Here is a 25,708-nt window from a genome sequence, read left to right as displayed (position 1 = left end):
ACTCACAACATGCAAGCAGACAGACACAATACAAGAATCAATATGCTCATGCAAACATACTCACACACACGCACACACACACAACCCATACTCACACACACGCGCACACACACACACCACACACGTACGTACACACAGGAGAACGTTGTTCAGTATAATCTGTTACGATGTTTTCTAAAGCCTTTCCTTACAGAAACAACAAGGTCATCTAATGTCTTGCCACAAGGTCCTTCGGTACCTGTGTGTTCTCTAAAATCATCTCCTGCAAGCCCTGTCAACATCCACTCACACTGGAGTCGTAGCTGGCAGTGGAGTCGTTCCACAATGGAATGTGGCTTGCCAAGACTCCGAGAAGTAAGCGTTCACACAAGAGTCTGTTACAGCGACACAGTGGAACAATGGAGCAGCCCTGCCTGAAGAGAACAGAAACGTCTGGGAGGCCTCTGCAGTTTGTTGCACCACAATGGCTGCTTAATGTGATGGTGGTGAAAAATACAGTATGAGGATGTGGAAATACATTTCACAATTAATTATATATATAAATAAATAAATAAATAAATAATGCTTTGAAAGCCAATTGAATAGAAAATAGAGCATGTGCCTGATTAACACATATCTCCTCAACGGTTCGGACCTGATCTGGAACAGGTCACATCAGGGCAACATCCGTTCACTAGCCTCTAATGGGACTTACCTGCTCCAGAGGGATGCACCACATTACAGGAAAGTGTTCCCTTAACCCTACCTCTAAGAACAGAAGAACCTTTTCTCTAAGAACCTTTTCTCAATACGATTGCAAAGGCCCTAGCTCTACTCACTCACTCACACAAAAATACACATCAGTTTCTTATATCACTCTTTCATCACTCCTTTCTTATAACTTCTAATTAGTCAAAGTCAAAGTGTGTTTATTACTAGTCATTACTGTACAGGGAACCGTACGATAAGAGACATGAACTATGTTGCTGTATGACTGGTTTCCACCCCCTTCCATCCTCAAGATGTCTGTGGAGTTAGTCATCTTTATTCTTCTCACTCACCAAGCATGAAGAATTGTCTGCTGCAGGCACAACCCAATGCAAATAAACGATTTAACATCAAACTGTCACTGGCATTAAAGGCCTTTATTAGAGCCATCATCCGTGCACAAAAGCTCTGTACCGTGACGACAAATTAGTCTATTCTTCTGGGGACAGATGCCTTCTATTTGAATGAAAAGCGTCTACAGATTCATACCGTTCGTCTCGTCATTTCGTAAATGTAATTAAGTGGATGACCTTATAAATGTAAAGTGATCTTGTAAGGATTGTGCGCGTATTGTCAGGATGTCAGTCTTTGCATTGACCCATCATTTGAGAGAGGTACATCACAATGTAGACATGACAATGTGCACAGAACTAATAATATGAAACGATGGCCAGGGCTGAGTATTACCTGCTCGTGCTCCAGGTTCTGCAAGGCAGATGAGCTTTCCTTTGTGGTAGGAGGGGAGTCATTATGTGAACAACTGAAACAGATGACTAAAGAACCTGACAGCTGAATGGAACCAAATAATCAGGAAAACAAGCACAAATTAGATTTCAAATATTACACCGAGTTCTTAATAGTACACTGTCTAAAGGCAGGGACATGTTGTTTACCTGTGGCTGTATTATGATGAAAATAAAATGAACCCAGTTTATGACATGATAAAATAAATTGCAAATGAGAGAGAAAAAAAACAAGACACTGACTGAAATTGCACAGCCAGGCACCTGGCACAACCAGGTTGGATGCCCAGCATCGGGGTCCAGCTGAGGAGGCCATATGCTGGCTATTAGCAGTGCGCTTTCAGTCAGCTAACACAATCATTCAGACTCAACTGAAGGTGGTTAACAAGGCACATGTGACTGAGTGTTTGGGCATCCTCTGTGAGTGCCTCCCACGGCATGTCCAAAAATACAATCGCCCGTAGTCATAGCGCACCCACGCTATCGTAGCAAGATCTATATGGTGATTCAGAAGTGTAGCACTTGTGTCTTATTGTAACTCTTTGTTTTGGTCCTCAATGATGGATGTGGGATTAATAGAACATTTGCATGTCCCCTCTCCAGTCTGCCAAGCTCCCTGCTCCGACAAGGCAGTCTTTGGCCTTTTGCATGCACTATGATCACAAGCACCTGGTTTACATACACCAGTGAAGTGCCTTTGCCCTCCTGAACAACAATGATGAATGATGGCCTTCAAATGCAACCCATGTTGCAGTAACTGAGATCAAGTTGTATAGCCTGTTGTTGGGTAATCACATTAATTCACCTGACAGAACGAAGATAGATTTTGAAAAGCATGCTGCAGTCAGAAATGGTGTGATCCAGGCGGAGGCTGCGTCGGGGTGCTCACTGGTATGTGTGCTTGGCCACCACCACTCAACGCAAGGACTCCACCCGGAAAGCTCACAATAAGGGCGGATGGCCATTTGAAAAAAAAATGCCCCAAATAGCTTAGCACGTTGGAGATTTGCAAGCAGATGACAGGTGACTGTGTCAGATGGAATCTCATGGGAAACCCAGGGCGGACTCCACCTCCGTGGAAAGACTCATTGTGTCAGCTCCGCTTCGAAGGCCAGCAAAGCCCAGAACTCAGCCTACAGGTTGAGCCTGTCAACAGGCGCTTGGCAGCCCAAAGCCCTCAGGGCTCACGGCTCTACTCTGCTTCACTCCACTCCACTCCGCTCCACTCCCTTCCCCTCTCTCACGGCTCCACTCAACCCAAGCCCTATGCATTCGCCCCCCGCACAGGCAGAGGGGTCTGCCCCAGCAGTGGTGTAGTGGTCCCTGGAGAAGTGGGTATACTCTTATTTTTTTTTAAGCAGCCCATACAGCACAGGATAAACGCCCTGTTTTGAGAAGTGGGTATACTCAATGCTGACTGAAAAATAAGTGGGTATACTCCGTATACCTGCGTATACCCTGGACTACACCACTGGGTCTGCCCCAGTGTTTGCTGAAAGGCTTGCTGTGGCCTCTTCTGAGGTTCACCACAACATACCGACCTTTCTGTCCTCTGGCTTTGACCAAAGTTGATCCCTACGCATGGTCACTGTTCATAATACTCAAATGGAAAAAGATGGAGAGCAATGTAAATACATGTGTATCACCACTTCACTATAAATCAAATAAAGCACATGCAAATGCATGAATTTACATATACGTTCATTGATATCTCAGACAGACAGGTACAAACAGATAGAGCACGCTGTCAAAACAATTTAATCAGCGCTGACAGAACTTAGCAAGAAAGAAAGATAGATAGACAGATAGATAGATAGATAGATAGATAGATAGATAGATAGATAGATAGATAGATAGATAGATAGAAGGATAGAAAGATAGATAGATAGATAGATAGATAGATAGAAGGATAGAAAGATAGATAGATAGATAGATAGATAGATAGATAGATAGATAGATAGATAGATCTAGTACTGAAATTGTAATGATGGAAGAATTAAGCCCTAGAGACTAGAAACTATTTTTCATAATTGCCAGCCCTAAAAAGCAGCTGTGTGATTTCCAAAGACGAAGAATGGTCTGACTTTGCATGCTGTAACAACACAGGCATGGTATCATTTGGCCAACATTTACATCTCTTAACACAGATGGGGCTTTCAAACACTGTGGCAAAACAAACAAGGGTGTGCAGACAAAACACTATGGAGCTTACATTACCACTAAAGAGGTTTAAAAGTGCCCAAAGAAAACCTATTTAGACCAAAACAATGAACCTTGTTGTGTTTTGAGCATTCTTCAAATAAACTATGGGTAACCCACTTGCACAAAAGAAAACACCTTAATGTAAACGTAACTGTCCTTTTAATTCAGGAGCCTGGAGACTGGCTGAAGTAAGGAAACTGTAAATATCTTGTTGTTGTGTTAATTGTTGTTGTTAATTCCTGTCGGATAATTCCTTATGAATATTATTCTAAATGAACTAATTCATCAAAATGATTGGCAAAGCAAGGAAAACACATAAACTGAATAAACATAAACATAAACATAAACAAACATGTACAACCTTTAAACTAAACAATAAAATGTACTGTATATAAATACGTAATAAATATATGTTGTATTGAAATTTTGATTCCTTATTGATTCCACTTTAAGGAATTAATTCCATAGCACTAAAAACCCTACATGTGGTGACCATCCAAAATGTGCTCTATATTGTTTTTATTGTAAAATATAAAAATCTTTTTTTAATTAAGCTGTTTTATGACTTGAAGGAACAGTGAAAAGAAGTTTACTTGTTTTCTATCTACATTCTGTGCATCTGATCTTTCTGTTAATTTTCCAGGGCACAAATGCAATAAACAAGATCGATATAATACATATCTAAATATAATATTATATAATACATATAATATCTTCAGAAATATTCATAAAGACCCTACAGAAGTGGTATCTTTTCCTTCAGTGGAGACATCATTGCTGGTCAAAATTCCAGACATACTGACAATGGAATAACAATATAACCGGCAATAAAAAAAAAACCTCAGCGCATTCAGCCCAGGGTTTATCACTATAAAAACTTTTTTTCTTACATAAAAATTTCCAGTTGTTCTCTTAATAAACTTAATAAAACTTAATACAAAATTATCCAAATATTGGTGAAAAGAACACACCTACGACTACATTGTTTGTTACAGAAAAGATAGATCCCGTTGAATGGTACAATTACTACAATGCCATGAATACTAAGAGCATTTTTGTTGCCTCTCAGTTTTCAGAGGCATGACTACCATCACGCAAACCTGTGACAGGAGAGGTGTGGCTCCCTGACAAGTCAGGTAGTGTGCTCCTCAGGTAACACATTCTATCACTTGTTCTGGCTCATTCCACCCCAACGCAGGGCTGCTGCTGCTGCTGCGAGTCCGTCTCAAAACAAGTTGGCATGAGACGCACTGAACTGTTCCTTACTCAACGCCACAGGTCGGCCCCGACTGACGGAGCGTCTCTGAATGTACACAGCTGTACTGGTCACGCTTATCATCGTTATCTATCTGGAGTAGTCTACCCCTCGTTGAGGAGCCCCGCGCTGAGCTGAGCAGAGCAGTATGACGGCATCTGTAAGTCATCCTTCTATGCATGTCTTGCCCTTCTGAGAAGGTTGGGCTTGTTCTTGTATACAATTTGTATCCCCATCTGTTAACTTGAGAGAAAGATATTAAATGCCTGAGGCTGGCCTGGGAGTTAGCTGAGATAGGCCAGGCCAAGCCAAGGCTGTCCAGAGTCCAGCTGACTGATAGAGTAAGCAGCAGCTGCCACACCACCATGCCAGTGGTGAAGGTGGAGAAAGACTCCCCGTCTGAAACCACTCTGCCCGTCTCCAACCCCCAGACGCCAGAGACGGCCAAGGGGCGGCGGCGGAAGCGGCCCCTGCAGAGAGGGAAGCCCCCCTACAGCTACATCGCCCTCATCTCCATGGCCGTCGCCAACTCCCCGGACCGCCGGCTCACGCTGGGGGGCATCTACAAGTTCATCACCGAGCGCTTCCCCTTCTACCGGGACAACCCCAAGAAGTGGCAGAACTCCATCCGCCACAACCTGACCCTCAACGACTGCTTCATCAAGATCCCCCGCGAGCCCGGCAGGCCCGGCAAGGGCAACTACTGGGCTTTGGACCCCAACGCGGAGGACATGTTTGAGAACGGCAGCTTCCTGAGGCGCAGGAAACGCTTCAAGCGCTGCGATTTCACCACCTACTCGACCTACGCGCACGAGCCGCCCGTCTTCGCGCCCGTGCAGATCGCCCGCTCGGCCTACGGCAACACGGTATACTCCAACATGGCCGTCAGCCCGCCGTACAGCCAGCAGCTGCCCCCCACCTACTATCCCTCCTCTTCCCCCGGCTTCAGCTCGGGCCAGTCCCGCGTGTTCAGCATCAACACCCTCATCAGCCCCCACGGCCACGGCGCCCTGGGCCAGAGCCCAGAGATGGTGGTCCAGCAGCCCTGCCGAGGCTTCAGCCCAGAGGGAGCCTCCTGCAGCCTGGCCAGCCCCGGCTACCAGAGCCAGCCCTGCAGCAGCGCCTCCGTCCACCCCCGCTGCACCTCGGCCTCCAGCCATATGGCCTTCACGTACCCGGGGCCGACCACGCACGGCCACGGCCACGGGCCAGCACAGGGGCTGTACTCCCAGAGCAGCTGCCAGACCTATGGCCCATCAGGCAGGCTGGCCATCACGGGGTCGTCGCCCATGGCAGCCGACCCTGTTGGGGATCCGTACGGCAGAGCGTCTCCGGGCCAGCTGAGCTCTTTTGCGCATTACAACAACGCCGGGCCAGGAGCCTACCTACGGCCTCCAACATACTCTGGTAACATGGAGAGATTTGTGCCCGCTATTTAAAGATAAACACCAGCGGAACACGGACACGACCTCTTGAGTTTGCAGTAGGCTACTGGATATTTGTTTATGGTGAAAATGTGGACAGCATGCATCCGTTAATTCATTTTTCTCCTGAAGTCAAAACTCGCAGTGAGGAGATTGACTCTAACGCAGCAGCAACATAAAAACTAAACTGGACATGGACATAATATATTACTGGAGTGACTGTCTAACTTCTACAGAACCTGGGATTTAGAGTTAGTGGTGATCTAATTAAGCTAGGAACCCTTAGTTCAGTACTAAATACTGAGTACATGTGCATGTCAATTGTGGTTAAATACTGAGTACATGTGCATGTTAATTGTGGTTAAATACTGAGTACATGTGCATGTCTATTGTGGTTAAATACTGTGCTTGTCAATTGTGGTTAAATACTGAGTACATGTGCTTGTCAATTGTGGTTAAATACTGAGCACACGTGCATGTCTACTGTGGTTATGTAGCAGTGATGTTAACCTTTTAATATGGCATGTATTTGTGATCAACTGTTTTCATGTTCAGTAATATGTGCAGTGTATACATTTTGGGAAAACACTGTTTTTTGCTGTTGAATTGTGTAAATTATTTGTCTGCATAAAATAATTCTGAAGAGGAGTTCAAATTTGTCTTAATTTGTAAGCTGCTGCTTACCCTATCCGTCTAATTTGTCTTAAAATGTAGAAATCTGATGGGTACACCAAAACCTTAATAAAATAACCTAATTCAGGTCGAATCCACTGATGCAGTTGTGAAATTTGAAATTAAAATGTTGAACAATTGCCCTCACCAGATGATTAGCGTTCATTGGTTTCAAAGCCAAACAATGGAGAACAGCTATGCAATACATTTATTTAGAAAACGCTTTACAAATGGCACGCTCAAACGCGCAAATAAATACAACAATACGTCTCATTCTTCCCCCCAACCGCTTTTTAGAATGACACACACTGGGGATTTATGGTTCAGACATTGTGTTGCCCGCTCAGTCTTTCAGCTCAGTTTAACATGAAGTGTGTCTGGAGCCTCTGTTGGGTGTGTGTGAGTGTGTGTGTGTGTGTGTGTGTTGGGTGCTGCGCTGCCCCAAGACCCTGTTAGCAAACCTGAACAACGGAGCAGCACTCAACCCTCAGCCTCAGCTAATCGGACAGAAACACCCAGCAATCAGGCTAAGGAACTGACGAGGAACACGACACTGCCTCTCAGTCGCCTGACCTCACTGGATAAAGGACTTGGGTTCACTTGTCGAGCTGTAATCCTAATACTGCTTTGTATGAGTATCAAAACATGCCCATACAAACTACAGAAACTTTCCTAGGAATGCTTAATGGGTTAATTCAGCACGGCAGTGCAGAAACACAAAACAGCAACTGACAAGATACCTTTGGTATTAATTATGTTCCAAGAGAAAAATAAAGAAAACAATGCGAGTAGTCAGCGCGCGTTGTTCCAGCTAATTGAGAACCCATCGCCAGTCAGCCCATAATTTGGAAAAACTAAAATGAGAACCCAGGCAAATCACTACGCATTGAGAGGCAGTGAAGCGCAGCCGAAACGCGAAAAGGAAAATGAACACATGCAGATTAAAAGCATTTCATCTCAATCAGGGTTTTACAGGCTCTGACAGATCACACTATCACTGCCACTTCATGATGAATTGGGGGGACTTGTTACACTCAAACTATAAGAATGCACCTCAGTGTCTGGAGTAGGCAGCCAGACCCTCCCCCCCCCCCCCCCCCACTGCACTGGCTCTTGACAGCAGGGATTAGGGGCGTTCTGAGGGATAATGCAGAGGGCTGTCATCATGGATGGTAGAGTGCCTCAAGAAGTCACAGTAGGGCGGGGGTTTCAGCTCCAGCTACAGTCTCGTCGGTTAGAAGCCACTCCTCTTAAGATGTTGCTATGGTATATTCTAGTATGTGGAATCACTAGAAATATTTTGGAAATACAGACTAAAGGCTTATTTAGGGTTTAATTAAGGGTTTAATATACTGCCATTTAATACTTTTACTTTAATAGTTTTAAAACTTCAACGAACGTTTAACACTGCCTCACCTGAAAATGGACAGTAGGCTACTACCAAAGGCCTGAGAAGAAGCCTGCCACCACATTAGCGTTCTTCTTTCTCAGGTGTAGGTGTTCATCTGTGCCTGCATGTGTTTGGAATGCTCTCAGAATAGTCCATCAGCTCCTACTACAGCTAAATGTTTTAAAAGACCCATCACAGATGGCAGATTCTCAGGCTGGCTGGTCCAAAATATTCACACACACACACACACACACACAAACTGGAAATCTTCCTTTAAAAAACAACAACTTTATTTATTCCTCTAATGTTTAAAAAAAACGATCCCCATCACTAAAACAATACATGTAATATATACTAATACAATTATATGTACATCTTCATCCAAGAAACTCCATCAGTTTCTGCAGTTCCACACAGCTCTCCACCACATGAGGCACAGAGGCCATGGTCTGTGAACAGAGACACAGGTTAACATGCAGCTCAACTGGAAGTCACGTGACAAAGATGAGTGACAGTTCCACAGTCAGCCCTCACCTTTCTGACGGTCTCGATCATGTCGTCCAGGAGCTGCAGCTCTCGCTCCAGCTTGTTCTGATTCATCACGTGGATCGTTTGCTGCAGAGGAGGACATTGATGATGAGAGAGGCTTCTAGTTCAATTCAATTCAATTTTATTTGTATAGCACCATAACAATACAATTGCCTCTAGGCGCTTAACAGAGCCCAGAGCCTAGACCCCCTAAGTGCATGCACAATGGCAACAGGGGCAAGGAAAAAACTCCCTGTGAGGCAGGAAGAAACCTTAAGCAGAACCACGGCACATAAGGGGGGACCCATCTGCTTGAGGTCGGCCGGGTGGAGATAGGAAGGTGGGAAGGGGGGAAGGGGGAGGGTTGTGTTGCAGAAGGGGAAAGGAAGGGTGTCTGTGAGGCAAAGGGATGGAAGAAACGGGGGGGGGGGGGGGGGGGGGACTTACGTGTCTCTTAGCTCTATCCATAAGCTTGGACCGGGACTCCTCAACCTGAGCCAGACTCTGCTTCAGTCTCTCCACCTGTCACAACAGAACATGGGAAGCGCTGTCAAACTGTGGCAGGACATTTTGGTGGAAAGTGACACCCGTGGAAAACAAATGCAAATAGCAAACAGAATGTTCTGGTAACTGACTAAAGTCTACATTACAAATGGCACAAGCTGTGAAGAGAGGAATGGTCATTTCTAGTAAATAATCTCTAGGTCTCTAAATGCATGTAAATAATGTTTATTTATTTAGCTTATTCATATTTCCATTTGATTATAAGGTTATATTTGGAACTGTACTGCAACTGTTTGCAGCATTCTGTGGAGAAGAGCTGAGTAGAAGAGCTACGGCTTCATCAAAGGTGGAATGGCCTGCCCCCTGCTGTTCATAAACTATACAGCATCTTAATGACTAGTCCCACACAGAATGTGTGTAGCTGCCAAATGTGAGGACCCTGCCTGATGTGAGTCCGCCGCTGCCTGATGTGAGTCCGCATGCGCAAACACAAACGGTTTACGGCAGAAGGCTCAGGAGCAAACTATCCAAGACGTGCATTCTCATACATGGTTTAATATCAACGTATCTGGCTTCTCTTAACGCATAATGTAGGTTTATTTAACGTAGTGTTTTATAATTTTGTCAACGGTTTACAGCATAAGGCTCAGTGTCAACATATGGGGCTATGTTGTATTACTGCTACTAGTAGGCTAATGAATGCACTGCTTAACTAATAATTCAATAAACATGAAGCTTAACATCATAAACCTTGGTGGATTTCAAACGTAAACAAATGCGCTTGTCATTCCACTTCATGCTGTAGCCTACACCACCAGCATTACCTGGCTCGTTGTACTACAATAGTGTCGCAAAGTTTGCGCATGCGGACTCACATCAGGCAGGTCCTCACATTTGGCAGCTACAATGTGCACTCATTGAGGCCCCACTTGTCATGTGCTGGAAGTGAGGTCACCTTTGCGTTCACACACACTAGAAGCTCAACATTAGATTATTTTGTGTCCCAACAAACCTCTTTGAGAAGGCGGATCCTCTCATCCATGGCCTTGGTGCTGGGAGCTGATTGGCCGACAGCTCGGTTCAGCTCCTCCTTCAGGGCCTGAGCCTCCACCTGAGACTGCTGCAGCGCCTGCCGTAACTCCGCCCCTTCCCTCCGCAGCTCCTGTCAATCATCACAGCATGCAGTCAAATGACCCCACCATCATGTTTAATAGTGACTGTGTGTGTGTGTGTGTGTGGAGCTCAGTGTGGTAGTGATGTGTGTGTGTGTGTGTGTGTGTGTGTGTGTGTGTGTGTGTGTGTGTGTGTGTGTGTGTGTGTGTGTGTGTGGTTCAGTGTGGTAGTGATGTGTGTGTGTGTTTGTGAATACCATGCAGCGCCATGCAGGAGAACAGTAGGGAGCTTTTCCCCTCCAGCTGGTTCCCAGTGAAGACATGGCGTGGTAGAGAAGAGGCACTCACCATGGTCTCTGCTCTTTGTTTCTGGGCCTGTTCCATGTTCTTATCCATCTCACCGCACAGCTTGTTCAGTGTCTTCTCGTCCTGAAAGAAAACAAATTTGAACTTCATGACTTACACATTGCCCTAACACAGGGGTACCGGAAGTGGTTCAGGTGGTACACGGGGAGAAAATCTGATTTGCATTTTCAAAGTGAAAAAGACCATTACATTTTCAAGCTGAGCTATAAATAGACATGAAATTTTAAATAGTCTGAATAGCCAAGTTGCATTGCCAGAAATACTCATGTACACCCATATTCAGCGAAATAATTACACTGCCAAAAATAGCTACAGGTAGGTTAGTGACCAAACCTGACGGTTTGAAGTGTTATAGGCTGTATATGTGCACGGGGAGAGGGGGCGTGGCGGCGGTTACAAAAATGGGAAAAAAACGGGGTGGTACGTAGCTGGAGATTGAATGTTTTACTGAATCCTGTAGGAAGGACGGCAAAAACATATTTTCGATCGACAAATACCTTGATAGCGTGTCTCTGTTCCTCTTTCAAAATGAATGCGCTGTCAATGTCTTCTAACACAGACTTGAATCCCCAAATTTTAGCTCTCCAGCGGCAGCCACGTTTGTTGAATACGAACTCAACCCAAACGTTGGTGACGTAGTTGAAAGTGTTACGGTTGATCATCTGTCCATCATCGTATAAAGCCCGCCCTGACAATTTGATTGGTCCGGCAGAATCCTGCCTTGTGATAATTTCTCCCCAACGGAGCAGTGCCAGACCGAATTTCCTAACCTCAACTTTTGTGGGCGGGGCTAAATTCGGTCTGGCATCCAGGCTACCCTAACACATGACTCCTGCATCTTTTCACAGCCTCCTACAACCCAAATGGGGCAATGCCAACCCTACTAGCTGCCAGTAACTGACCTGCCAACCCTACTAGTTGCCAGTAACTGACCTGCCAACCCTACTAGTTGCCAGTAACTGACCTGCCAACCCTACTAGCTGCCAGTAACTGACCTGCCAACCCTACTAGTTGCCAGTAACTGACCTGCCAAGTGCCAACCCTACTAGTTGACAGTAACTGACCTGCCAACCCTACTATTTGACAGTTACTGACCTGCCAACCCTACTAGTTGCCAGTAACTGACCTGCCAACCCTACTAGCTGCCAGTAACTGACCTGCCAACGCTACTAGTTGCCAGTTACTGACCTGCCAACCCTACTAGTTGCCAGTAACTGACCTGGGCCTTCTGCTGCAGTGCTGCGGCGTCCTTCTCCACCTGCGCCTGCAGCCGCTGCAGCTGCTCCCGCAGCTCCTGCTCCTGCTGCCGGTGCCTGTGCGCCTCCTCTCGCAGCTCCTCCTGCAGCTCCTCCCTGACACAGACAGAGCAAGAGAGAGACAGAGAGAGAATGAAAGAAAGAAAGAAGAGAGAGAGAGAGAGAGAGGGGGTGGAGACAGAGCAGGGGTTTAACACAGCATCAATGACTACTGAAGCACAAGCAATCCTGATTTTACTCACGTATGGATGCATATACAAGGAATCCATTTTTAGTCACTACACCACACACCACACACCACACACACACACACACACACACACACACACACACACACACACACACACACACACACACACACACACACACACAGACACACACACACCAGAGCAGCACTTACTGAGTGACACTTACTTAGCTCTGTGGAGTTTCTCGTGGTCGGTAAACACCACACACACCACACACACACACACACACACACAGACACCAGACACACCACACACACCAGAGCAGCACTTACTGAGTGCCACTTACTTAGCTCTGTGGAGTTTCTCGTGGTCGGTGTCCTGGTGCTGCTGAAGCAGCTGGATGGTGGTGGTGAGCTTGGTGAACATCTCCGTCAGCTCCGTCACCACCTGCACCACTGAGCTCTCCTGCGCTGCTAACAAAGGGCACAACATCTTCATCATCATCATCCTCCTCCACACACACATACAGTACGAGTGCTTTCTTTACTTTTATTATTTTCTACATTGTAGATTAATACTGAATACATTTAATCTACGAAAGAACACATATGGAATGATGTTCTAAACAAAAAAAAGTGTTATCTACCAGTTTTGACTGGTACTGTACATACACACACACACCTACCCTTCAACCCATAAGCAGAAAGAAACCCTCTTGTTAAGCAGAAAGCTTGTGTGGCTTTCAGAGTCAAGGCTCCACTATGATGGGGTGCAGGACATATGGGCACAGAGTGTCCACTATGATGAGGTGCAGGACATATGAGCACAGAGTGTCCACTATGAGGAGGTGCAGGACATATGAGCACAGAGTGTCCACTATGATGGGGTGCAGGACATATGAGCACAGAGTGTCCACTATGATGAGGTGCAGGACATATGGGCACAGAGTGTCCACTATGATGAGGTGCAGGACATATGAGCACAGAGTGTCCACTATGATGAGGTGCAGCAGGACATATGAGCACAGAGTGTCCACTATGATGAGGTGCAGGACATATGGGCACAGAGTGTATACAACATGATTTGGGCCTGGATGTGTGAACGCTGACACATGATCAGTGACAGGGTCAGTACCTCGCTCCTTCCTGGGTGTGGTGGATGGCACTCGGGAGAAGGCACTGCACGTGCTGCCCAATCCATCCGTAGGGGCATCCTCCACTGCTGACAACATCAATACACACTTTAAAGAGTTAAACAAATAACAGGGTCGAAATAATCACATCTAAAAAGCAATCAACTGGGAATGTACTATTTCTTAATATCTTTAGTGTGACTCATCCTGAATGAAAGTATTTTGAGGATTATAAATATATAATAAGAGCACGAACGCCTTTCTTTCCACTCATTTCCGGTTGTGTGATCATCTATTTAGAATCAGACGCTATGGATACACAGCAGAGCCTGTGTTTAGGCAAGGACTCTCCAGTGCAACAGTGATGGCTGGAGTGGCACCTGTGTCAGCAGAAGTCTGGCTAGACGGCTCCTGCTCCTCCTCATGGGTGATGGCCTTCAAGATGGAGTCCACGAATGAGGCTGGCTGCTTAGGAGACTTTTCCCCCGTAGAGGCCTCTGATCCCTGTTGCACACACACACACACACACACACACAAAAACTTAACCGTTTTCAAAAGTTACCTTTTCTTTTTTTTTTTCAGTGCACATTCACAAAGAGAGCACAACACTTAAGTCCCTTGTAAATTCAGGTCAGGGCATGTTAGCTGTTCCACGTTGGCCTTTCCTGAGTTTATGTGTGTGTATGTGTGGTGTGTGTATGTGTGGTGTGTGATGTGTGGTGTGTGATGTGTGGTGTGTGATGTGTAGTGTGTGATGTGTAGTGTGTGTGTGGTGGGGTGTGTGTGTGTGTGTGTGTGTGTGTGTGTGTGTCGTCTACCTGTGTGGTGTGTGTGTGTGTGTGTGTGGTGTTTGTGTGTGTGTGTGTGTGTGTGTGGTTCGTACCTGTGTGGTGTGTATGTGTAGAGTGTGTGTGTGTGTTGTGTGTGGTGTGAGGTGTGTGAATGTGTGAGGTGTGTGGTGTGTGTGTGTGTGTGTGTGTGTGTGTGTGTGTGTGTGTGTGTGTGTGTGTGTGTATGTATGTGTGAGGTGTGTGGTGTGTGTGTGTACCTGAGCGGAGAGTGCCAGCTCCAGGGTGCTGGTGAAGCAGTGCATGTGGTGGTGGAGCATGGTGACGTGTTTGGAGGCGTGGGCCAGCTGCTCCCCCTGTTTCAGGAGCATGGCTCGGGCACTGCTGCTGGTGCTGTCCAGCTCCTCCGACAGGGAGTCCCGCTCCTGCCTGCACAGACACAGGGAAAGCACTGCCCCAGTTAAACAGGTGCGCTTAAAGTAGCATTCCGGATCAATTGCTAATCACTTACGATATGCTAGCGGCTAAAACTAACGAAATCTCTTGAAATGTGCTGACTTTGACATTATGACAAACTAGTTAGTCAACAACTGTCCTAACACAGTCAAACATCAAGCAAGTGCACCACAAGACAAAGCAAGACGGCAAATACGCTACTTACTAGTTCGGTAGACATTAAAAAGCCGGGCAGCTTCAGGCAATCTTACATCTAGCAGTTATATGCCTATGGACCCTGGTATGGCAATGGCACGGTGGCGATTCTCCATATTAAAAGTCATTGTAGCGCCCCAATTTTTTTCAAGCTGTTATTTTTAAGGTAAAAATGCTTATCCTAACCCTAATCCTGAAGTACAATTGTTGCATAATGCTTCTTTAAAGGACCCCCAGTTCAACAGGTGCGTTTAGACTAAACCAACGGTCGTAAGGGTGGTGTAGCTTACCTGAGCTGGGACAGGGCCAGCTTGAGGTCCTCACACTCCAGGTTCCTCTGCCTCAGGCCCTGCAGGTGGGTACGCAGCATCCCCTCGCTCTCCGCCATCTGCTCCCGCGTCATCTCGTTCTCCATCTGCAGGAACTGGTCAGAGCCACACACACACACAGTCAGCACACACACACACACACACACACACACACACACACACACACACCACGCAGTCAGCACACACACACACACACACACACACACACACACGCACACGCACACGCACACGCACACACAGACACACACCACGCAGTCAGCACACACACACACACACACACACTCACACACACAAACAAAGCGCAGTCAGCACACACACACACACACACACACACACACACAACGCAGTCAGCACCCACTGCAAGTCAGAGCGGCGCCTCACTCACCCACCCACCCAGCCCACGTGTGCAGCTCCGTGGTGGGACTCACCTCATTCATCTCCCTGGAGCTGGAGAGCTCGGCCTTGAGCTTCTGCATCTGGCGGAGCTGGGCGGTGTGGACCTCGGCCTGGGCACGGAGCTCGCTCACCAGGCTGTCCCTCTGGGCCACGGCCTGGGTCAGCACCACCACCTCCCTCTGGGACGCCTCCAGAGCCTGCTCCAGACTGCTCAGGAAGAGACACAGCATCAACTACCAAAGCAGAGTAGATGCCTGACAACTTTAAGTCTGGGAGACCTCCAGAGCCTGCTCCAGACTACTCAGGAAGAGACACAGCATTAGTGACACAGATGAAAAATCCTTGTAGTCATATTTTTGTATTTGGTTTTCTTTCCTTGTTATTGTGTTTTGTTTTTCCTATATATATCAGTCACCTGTACATCATAAGAGAAATGATGTGAAAGGAGAAGTATCCTATGACGTTTGAAACCGGTTGGCCTCAATAAAGATAAAAAAAAAAATTAAAAAAGAAGAGACACATCAACTACCAAGCTCAGTAGATGCCTGACAAACTTAACGTCCAAACTCAAATGAATCAGTGAACAGAAACATGAAATGAACAGATGGTCAGGACACGTACTGGCTCTTTATTGGTACCGTTTGTAATCATTGAACTGAGTTGAGCCCATGAATGTGTGGACTTACCCACTGACTGCTTCTCTGGCTTCCTTGGCTTCATGCATTGACTGCTGCATTCTAAAAAGGGCAGATCAGGCAGGCAGAATTACAGACGTCACATTCTTCCCAAAGCAGCACTTAAACCTGATTGGGTAAACTGTTTGTATGCCGTTTGATAGAGAAGTGACTCCTCCTCAGATAAGTGAGCACAACAAAATCATCAACTGTAAAAAAAAAAAAAACTACTTATTCCTAAATAATAACTAAATAATCTACAAATAAATTAACTACTTATTACTAATCAATTACTAATATTTGACAAAATAATGTTAATCAATACACTTTTTGTTAGTTATTTGATTAGTTTTAAATGTACTAATCATCCAATAGAGAGTGGGACTACTTTGTGTAGAGGCTGTTGTCTCCACTGAGTGTAGAGACTGAACCCACTTCAGGCACTCTGAGATTCTTTTGAATGAAAAGTGCGTTAAAAATAAAATGAATTATTATTATTATTACTTCTTGGTCTCGCTGCCCAGGGCCTGCTCCAGGAAGGCGTAGGAGGCCATGGTGGAGGTGACGGTGGCCGAGAGCTCTGTGCTGCGCCTGTGCAGCTGGTCTCGCTCCTCCTCCGCCTCTTCCAGCTGCTGCCGCAACACTGCCATCTCTGGGGAGCAGACAATGGTTAGCTGGGTCTTACCGTTTACACACCGCACCGCATTCAGAGCAGACACAGGTTAGCTGGGTCTCACCGCTCACACACACCACACCGCATTCAGAGCAGACACAGGTTAGCTGGGTCTCACCGCTCACACACACACCACACCGCACCGCATTCAGAGCAGCCACAGGTCTCACCGTACACACAACGCACCGCATTCAGAGCAGCCACTGGTTAGCTGGGTCTCACCACTCACACACACCGCACCGCATTCAGAGCAGCCACTGGTTAGCTGGGTCTCACCGATCACACACACCGCCCCGCATTCAGAGACACCACCACATGCTTTAGGTACACTTGAGGTCAAACAGGACAGCTGGCTAACCTGTATTCAAGATAGTCAGCTGAGTGTTCAGGTCTCCGATCTGTTGCCCTGCATCCTGAAGACTTTCTTGTGTTTGCTCCAACTCCTGGTGGATCTGTGGCATTGATACAATTAGAGCGAAAAACCCAAATCAACACAACAAAACACAACAAAAACACAGGAATGAGAGCATTAGTGGGTTCAGTAGAATTTATATATTGGGAATTTATTTTGTCAATGTTATGTTTGATACATATGTTAATGCCTTTTTAAAAAGTTGTTTAGCCATTTTCTCTCTGGCAGGGGGACTGCTAATGGAAACTAGCCTTTTGGCTATAATTGGGTGCATTTACATTTTAATGTTTATTAATGAACACTGTCCCTCTTCATCAAATAAACAAACTGAAACTGAAACTGGGAGGGACAGGCTGAGCATCTACAGAAAGAAATCTTTGAGACATGGTTCTGATGTTGCTGCAGTGCTAAACCTCAACAGGCTGAGAATCTACAGAAAGATCTTTGAGACATGGTTCTGATGTTGCTGCAGTGCTAAACCTCAACAGGCTGAGAATCTACAGAAAGATCTTTGAGACATGGTTCTGATGTTGCTGCAGTGCTGAACCTCAGACCTGGTCTCTGTCCTCCAGGGCCTGCTCCCTCTCGGCCTGGCACTGCTCACTCTGCTCCACGGCGGCGGACGCCCTCTGGTGGAGGTGCAGGAGCACTGGCCTGGTCCTCTGCAGAAGGTGCCCTGCTCTCCCCAACTGCAGGCGGAAACAAACGAGGACACGGGCAGACACATCAGCATGCAGCCACCCATTGAAACGCTGATTCCAAACTCTTGGCTTGGGAGCGTGCAAACGTACCTCCTCCTGCAGCCTGGCATGGTCCTCCAGCTTGGCCTTCAAAAGCTCCTTTGCTTCAGCGAGAGTCTCCACATAGTCTTTGTTTAATGCCGCCTGTGTTCAAAAGGATAATAAAAAGGGTGAACAAACTATATCAGCGGCAGGCACTGGGGGGGCCCTCTTAACCCCAGCAGAGTGCCACAGTGACTGGGGCAGCAGAGCTGCAGCACTCCCTACTGACCTGCAGGGGGCAGGAGTGCCTCAGGGCCTCCATGAGCTGCTGGTGAGAGCCCACACTCTCCTCCAGCTCCGCAAGCCGGGCCGCACTGTGACCCCGCAACTGCTCCACCACGCTGAAGGCCTGGAGAGGCAAAAAGCAGCTTTTTATGACAATAACACACAGTTGTTATAACACTTTTAGTCATTTTTATTATTATTTCTTTCTTTTATTTCCATATCTCTCTGTCATGCCCTGCCAAGGGGACAACGGATGAAAACCAGCTAACCTAGCTAATTCCGGTGCATTTACATTTTCTGGGAAATGTTAATCAATGTACACTGGCCCTTTTCAAGTTAACGCATAAATACATACAAAAAATTAGAAGAGGCGTTCACTGCAGTATCCAAAAAATGTCCATTCATGAAAATGACAATAAAAGCAGCCAGCAGTGAAGCATGTGTCATCACTCTTACCGCCTCTTTGGCCTGCAGGGCCTCCTCCATCCTGCTCCTCATGCTGTCTCTCTGCTCCAGGCAGTCTCTGGTCTTCTGCTGCATCTTCCTCAGGGTCTCCCGACACGCCCCATACAGCGCCTTCATCTGAGACACCTGCACGACACATGATGTGACCACAAGAGATTAAGTATCACAGTCCCACATAAAGGTGTGTGTGTGTGTGTGAGTGTGTGTGTGTGTGTGAGTGTGAGTGTGAGTGTGTGTGTGTGTGTGTGTTTCATCTGAGACACCTGCACGACACATGTGATGGGACCACAAGAGATTTACATTTAGCAAACGCTTTTGTCCAAAGCGACGTACAAGGGAGAGAGAACAGTCAAGCTGAGAGCGATAAAACCTGGTGTAACAATAAATACTGCTTTTTTTTTTTTTTCAAGAAATAGAAAGCGACACAGAAAGAAAAAGAAGTGCGGGACTTGTCACTGCTTAAGTGCTTAAGCAAGTTAAGGCCAAGTTGCCAGTTAGGAAGGGAGGTGCTCTCTGAAGAGTTGGATAAGTATCACAGTCCCACATAACGGCCTGACACACTCACAGTTATCACAGACACCACAGACAAGGGAATGACTTACCTGTTTCGACATGTCCTTTTGATCTTCGCTGACAATATCGCCAATATCCTTCATGCTACTCAAGGCCTCCTCAGTATCCGTCTTGATGGCCACCTATAAAATATATAGCCATGCAGCTTAATGAGCAGAATGTGAAAACTTTACTCTTGCATAAAAAAAGGCGCTAATATACACAGCTACAATAGCATTATTGCATTCTCTCCCACCATATTAGATGACATGGCTTGCATGTTGTGCCGTAAGCTCTCAAGCTCGTGGAGGTCGAGCTGAAGAGACTGAATCTTGTCCAGGGCGATAACGTAGAGATCCTTGTAGGTTTCCATCTGAAACAGTGAACACACATTTGAATTAGCCATCAACATGGTTTTGACACCCCTAAGCACTGATAATGGGAACAAATGCTGGTGAGTATGCAAGTAAAGTTTTTTTTCCATCATAAAAAAAATCAAGTCTGACACAAGAAATCAAGAGTGCTTGTGTTGGTGTAGGCCAGGGGTCGGCAACCTGCGGCTCTGGAGCCGCATGAGGCTCTTTAGCCACTCAGCCGTGGCTCCCTGCAGTTTTCTTTAAAAAAAATTTTTTTTTTTTTTATATATATATCGTCAACTAAACGAGAGGTCGCAATGGATGCGCAATTGTGCTACCGTGAGGGGGGGAGTGAATGACAAAGCTTCGTTGATTTGCAGGTGGCTAATCCCAGTAGAAGTTAAATCTTTAACTGGCATCTGGCATCAGGTAGCCTAGATGCTGCCATTGGCAGGAGGCGGGACATGCCAGTGAGCCGCCAATCAGCAGCATCCACCGTTGACAGCCAATTGCACAAACGAATACTGAGCGAGAAGGGTTTACAGCATTAAAGTTCGTAGTCAAAAAGTTATTTAGCTACAAGCTAATATATGTTGTGGTAGACCTACTGTGTGTTGAATATTAAAGTTTCAGTACGTTATATTTTGATAATAAATAGAAAACCTTCCCAAACCCGACAAACTTGTCTTTGAGACATGGAATGCAATTCCCGAAACCTATCACAACATCAAGAAGTATGCCTTTGGAGTCCTGTCCATCTTTGGATCCACATACTTATGCGAGCAAATATTTTCTAACATGAACTATGTCAAATCAAAATATCGCTCACGCCTCACAGATGTCAGCCTGCAATCCTGCGTTAAGATGAAGGTCACGTCATACAGCCCCGACATAGAAAAGCTCAGCAGTGATGTTCAGAAACAGAAATCACATTAAACAGGTGAGGACACTACCATTTAATAGGCTATTATTTTTCACCAAAAAATATATATTTTAGAAACTGAGATGTTGTGTTGTTTTGTTTTTTGTTCAGATTCGATGGTTTATTGCTGTGGCCGAGGAAAAATCAAGAGGATGACAACAAACCTATGTTTACCTGTTTAGGTGTTCTTTATGTTTAGACTTATTATACTCGTTCTATGTTTGATTTATTTCAAAGTTATTTCTCCTCTTCATAAGAGTTTGAGGTTTTCCTGTTAGAACAGCAATAAAATGTTCTTCAACAGCTGTCTCTTTGTTGTTTTATAATTTCATGAATGCAACGAACTACTTTTTTTTTTTACAGTGTCACAAAAAATGTCTGTGCGGTGCGCAGCGTTAGCGTCTCCGGAGGGGGGAGGGGGTAAAGTTTGCGGCTCCAAAAAAAAATTTTTTTGCGGGAGATGGGCCAAAATGGCTCTTTTGATACAAAAGGTTGCCGACCCCTGGTGTAGGCTGTCTGGCTACCTGGCTGAGCTCTGTGTGGTCGGTCTGAATGAGTTTAGGGTTAGGGTTATGTTAGGGGTGCAGGCTGAGCTCTGTGTGGTCGGTCTGAATGAGTTTAGGGTTAGGGTTATGTTAGGGGTGCAGGCTGAGCTCTGTGTGGTCGGTCTGAATGAGTTTAGGGTTAGGGTTATGTTAGGGGTTAGGGTTAGTGTGGCTACCTGGCTGAGCTCCGTGTGGTTAGTCTGAATGAGTTAAGGGTTATGTAAGGGGTGCAGGGTGTGTGGCTACCTGGCTGAGCTCCGTGTGGTCGGTCTGAATGAGTTTGTCGCGCAGGTCAGAGGGCGCCGGTCCTACGCCTTGGGGCTGGGCGCGGGCAGAGGCCACCTGCTGCAGCAGAGCCTCGGACATGATGAGGTAGGAGGTGAGCCTCTGCTCCAGCTCTGCTCTCGGGAGAGACTCCAGAGACCCAGGGCTCAGACTTGAGGAGAAAAAGAGAGAGAGAACGAAAGGTAAAGAGACGGGAGGGTGGGAGGGAGCGAGGGGAAAGAGAAAACCAACATAAAAACAAAAACAAAAGACCACAGACGGCGTTATATATATAACGTGCTTTACGGGGGGAACTCACTTCCAGAGCAGAGAGTCCGTGCTGGTACTAACGTCCGCCACGGGCACCTCCACCTCCGGCACGACCGATGTGTTCATGCTGCGCTCCGCACACTTGAGTGGCGTCGTCCCCACACACACACTCTGCCGCTTCACTGGGGTGGCGGGGTGGCACTGCAGCGCCGTGGGCTGAGGGGCGACCTTCCCTGACGCCGCTATGAGCAGCTCTGCCATCTGCCTCATCTGCTCCTGCAGCGGCCCGCCCCCGAGCAGGCCTGACTGCGTCGGCCATTGGACCGCAAGAGGCGCTGAAGGCACCGTGGGCGGCGGCTCTGGAGCGACTCGTAGGGTCTGGGCAGGCGGAGAGGGAGAGGGGGGAACTGACACGCAGATGAGGCTGGAGGGCAGGGCTGTGGAGTTGAGCTGTGGAGGCGGCAGGGGGCTGTCCAGGGCTCCGGCCCAAAGCTGGCTGTCCTGCTCGTCGTCCGGAGGGTCCTGCAGGAGGCTCCTGGATAAGAAGGAGGCTCTCGGGGTGGAGGGGGCAGGGTCCTGGAGGAGGCTCCTGGATAAGAAGGAGGCGCTTGAGGTGGAGGGGGCAGGGTCCTGCAGGAGGCTCCTGGATAAGAAGGAGGCTCTCGGGGTGGAGGGGGCAGGGTCCTGCAGGAGGCTCCTGGATAAGAAGGAGGCGCTTGAGGTGGAGGGGGCAGGGTCCTGCAGGAGGCTCCTGGATAAGAAGGAGGCTCTTGGGCTGGAGGGGGCAGGGTCCTGCAGGAGGCTCCTGGATAAGAAGGAGGCTCTTGGGGTGGAGGGGGCAGGGTCCTGCAGGAGGCTCCTGGATAAGAAGGAGGCTCTTGGGGTGGAGGGGGCAGGGTCCTGCAGGAGGCTCCTGGATAAGAAGGAGGCTCTTGGGGTGGAGGGGGCAGAGAGTTCCTGGAACTGAACAGACAGAGTCTCCCCGAGCGCAGGCAGGGGGCTGTCCCGACGCATCTCCTCTGGTTCTCCTTCAAAGGCCTGGAAGGGGTTAGTAGACGAGCCCAGAGCGCTGTCGCCATCACTGCTCCTCTCCTGCAGTGCATGCTGGGAGCCGGCCGGTGATGCCGCTGTCGTCGTCATCATCACATGGTCTTGAGTGACAGGTGCTGAACTCTTTGAGGATTCATCATTGGTGCAGCTACTGGTGTCTTGGACATATGACAGCACTGCGCTCTCTTCTCTGTTAATAATCTGATCACTACTACTCTCTTCATCCATTGCCTTCTCCGCAACAACGGGGATCTCCAACGATGCATCAATTGCGGGGGAATCACAAGCAGAAGACATCTGGATCTCACAGTAAGGATGATCAGCATGGCCTTCTCCAGATTGCACAACAGCACTGGTCTCCCCTTCATGTACGGTGACACTGAAAACAGATGGTTCACTGTTTTCTAGCATCTTTTCCTCCATGATGACAACAGATTTTTCTGATAGTCTGGACGCATCTACCAAAATATCAACCTCCCCTCCCGTACACATAAAGGACTTGAATGTGATGTCTCCGTTATGTCCATTACTTGTTCCTGTATCAGTACTTGCCTCTTCAAAATGAGGTAAGCTCTCTGCATGGATTTGAGAATGCATCTGAAAAGCAAGGTCTTCTTCCAATGCTTGGCCTAAATTATGGGACACCTCATGGCCCAAGTACACGGCAGGGTCCCCGGTCGTGTGTTTTCCCACATTGCAATATGGATGATCTACATGCTGGCTGCAATTAAACAACACATCTGCATCTTCATCCAAACCTCCATTGCTCTGGGAAAGAGCTTGATGGCCCTCCACGGTCAGGTTCTTCAAAAGAGCTGAAAGCTCAGATGTTTCGTCAGGACTACCCGGGACCTCAACCTCCACACCAGAACAGACGAATGACTTGAATGTGATGTCACCAACCCCGTCTGTGTCTGTAACAGGTGGATGTGATGCAGTCAGCGTGTCTGGGGAAGCAGACCTTTGTGTGCCACTTGGAGCAACAGTGAGGACGTCGCTGGATGAGACGGTGCTTCTTTCTGCCTGATAGTAGGGATGATCAAAATGGGGCTCACCATCCTGAAAGGTCTCAATATTTCCCTCTTCAAGTTCGCCGTCAGTACATACAGAATGACTGCTGTTGTCCAGTGGAATGCCCTGAGTGGCATTTGTTGTGTCCAATGTATCAGAGAGCTGGATTTCTCCTCCTAAAAAAGTGTAGGTCATGTCTTCCCGGTCGGTAAAGGCACACTGGTCGTCTGTAGGGCTGCTAGAAGGATCCATTTGTGAGGTCTCATCGGTAGATTTGGGAGCAGAATGGATCTTCTGCACCTCACTGGTGCTATCCTCAACATAGTGCTCTGCTGAGTGGCTACTTGTGATGTGACCCTATTTGAAATGCACAAAACGTTAATAATTAGGCCCTGAGCAATCTGAAAACACACTGAATATGGAACAAAACAGCTGGTTACCAACAACAGAGGGTTATTACCTTTTTTTCAGGTGTAGTTCTTTCAGACAGTATGAGTGATTTGTTCTTGTGGGTCTGTTGCTGGGAGGCAAGGAGTTCATTTTGCACATTTCTGAGAGGAGTTCTCACAGGCTGATGTAGGCAAGAATAATGTCAGATGTAAGAATGTATTGAGTTATTAAGCATAACACAATATATTGCATGTCTTAATAGCAGCAAAAACATTTCATTCAATATACAAGTTTCAAAGTAAGGAGGGTTGATAATTGTTTCTTTAAAAATTAGAAATACAATCTTACTGCACTTACTCCTTTGACATGCGATCCTTGTAACGTGGACATTCTTCGCACTTGCCCAAGCCAAGTCTGAAAACAAGAGTACGGTTAGGGTGTAAAATATAGTCCCCACAATAATTTCAATCCCTTACATCGTGATCTAGCGTAATGTATATTAGCGTAAATAAGCGTGTAGCACTCCCCTATGTGCTCTTAAGGAAAGCGTTCTTTCGGGATCGTGTAAGAAAATACCAGAAATAGAGATGTAACTAGAGGCTAAGTCACGTTATTTAGTTAACCGATCTAACTAATCTAATCAAACAAGTTCGCCTGTCCCGATTATATTTTAGTTAGCCTAAATTCGTTTGCCAGTTGATTAATGGATTAACTGTTACTCCCTGGCAAATTTGCCCAGGGTCTTCAAACATAATCTGACGACTATATACAACACAAATATTAAATTAGACAGGTAGCTAGCTCAGTAGGTCTACTACAGCTAATATTACGCTAACGTTACCATTTCTGAAGTTAGATGATACATTTAGCTAGTATGAGCTAGCTAAGAGTGACAGCTCACTGTATTGTTTTGTTACCATACAGTTTTGAATATTTAACGCTTCAATATATGATATTTATTGCTATTCCGGTATATCCTTTCAAAAACAGAAGCTGCATTGTATGTGCTTAAAAGTTCACACAATTGCTCACCTTTAAGATGAAATTGCTGTAAACTAGCTAAGGTGTTTGTTTTGAGTTCAACCGCCTGCCTCGTCTATCGTTTCAAACATTGGGACGATCAAACGCTATTGGCCAAAATCCTTCTTCTTCGCTACTTATTGGCAAGCTTTATGTTGTAAGGTGTATAGCTATGTCTCCCCCTATCGTTTCGGAGTGAAACCAAAGATTCGAAGACTGTGACATGAAAAAACGGACTTCACAAAGAAATTAATCCGAATACACAATACCTTTTATTGTAAAAAAAAAAAAAAAAAAAAAAAAAAAAATTACTGAAAATGAAATACATTGACAGTCTTGACCATTTATAAAAGTGAATCATATTAAGTCATTTGTATTTAAGTTGCTAATTCAAATAACATTCCTACACATTCT

The 25,708-nt window shown here is 46.5% G+C and overlaps 2 protein-coding genes across 2 annotated transcripts; one reads left to right on the top strand and one right to left on the bottom strand.

Moving 5' to 3' along the window:
• Positions 1–5,312: 5,312 nt before the first annotated feature.
• Positions 5,313–6,386, top strand: foxe1 (forkhead box E1; the record flags this gene model as incomplete). Its single annotated transcript, XM_080859398.1, has 1 exon — positions 5,313–6,386. The coding sequence occupies one exon, from the start codon at positions 5,313–5,315 to the stop codon at positions 6,384–6,386; it is 1,074 nt and encodes a 357-aa protein (XP_080715524.1).
• A 2,424-nt stretch (positions 6,387–8,810) lies between these two features.
• On the bottom strand, positions 8,811–24,664 carry spag5 (sperm associated antigen 5; the record flags this gene model as incomplete). The annotated part of the gene is made up of 26 exons (XM_080859248.1): positions 8,811–8,882; positions 8,968–9,048; positions 9,409–9,483; positions 10,478–10,627; positions 10,926–11,006; positions 12,163–12,295; positions 12,734–12,860; positions 13,522–13,608; positions 13,900–14,023; positions 14,568–14,736; positions 15,249–15,382; positions 15,716–15,890; positions 16,370–16,420; positions 16,862–17,009; positions 17,389–17,482; positions 17,997–18,131; positions 18,234–18,326; positions 18,454–18,573; positions 18,906–19,040; positions 19,517–19,609; positions 19,723–19,839; positions 21,536–21,725; positions 21,873–22,507; positions 22,778–24,241; positions 24,345–24,455; positions 24,623–24,664. 26 exons carry the CDS (start codon positions 24,662–24,664, stop codon positions 8,811–8,813), a joined length of 4,836 nt encoding a protein of 1,611 aa, XP_080715374.1.
• Positions 24,665–25,708: the final 1,044 nt, after the last annotated feature.

Source organism: Sprattus sprattus (assembly GCF_963457725.1).
Source record: "Sprattus sprattus genome assembly, chromosome: 20".
In the NCBI taxonomy this organism is placed as follows: Eukaryota; Metazoa; Chordata; class Actinopteri; order Clupeiformes; family Clupeidae; genus Sprattus; species Sprattus sprattus.
The sequence above is the reverse complement of the archived record's forward strand: the minus strand, read 5'-3'. Positions and strand labels throughout refer to the sequence as shown.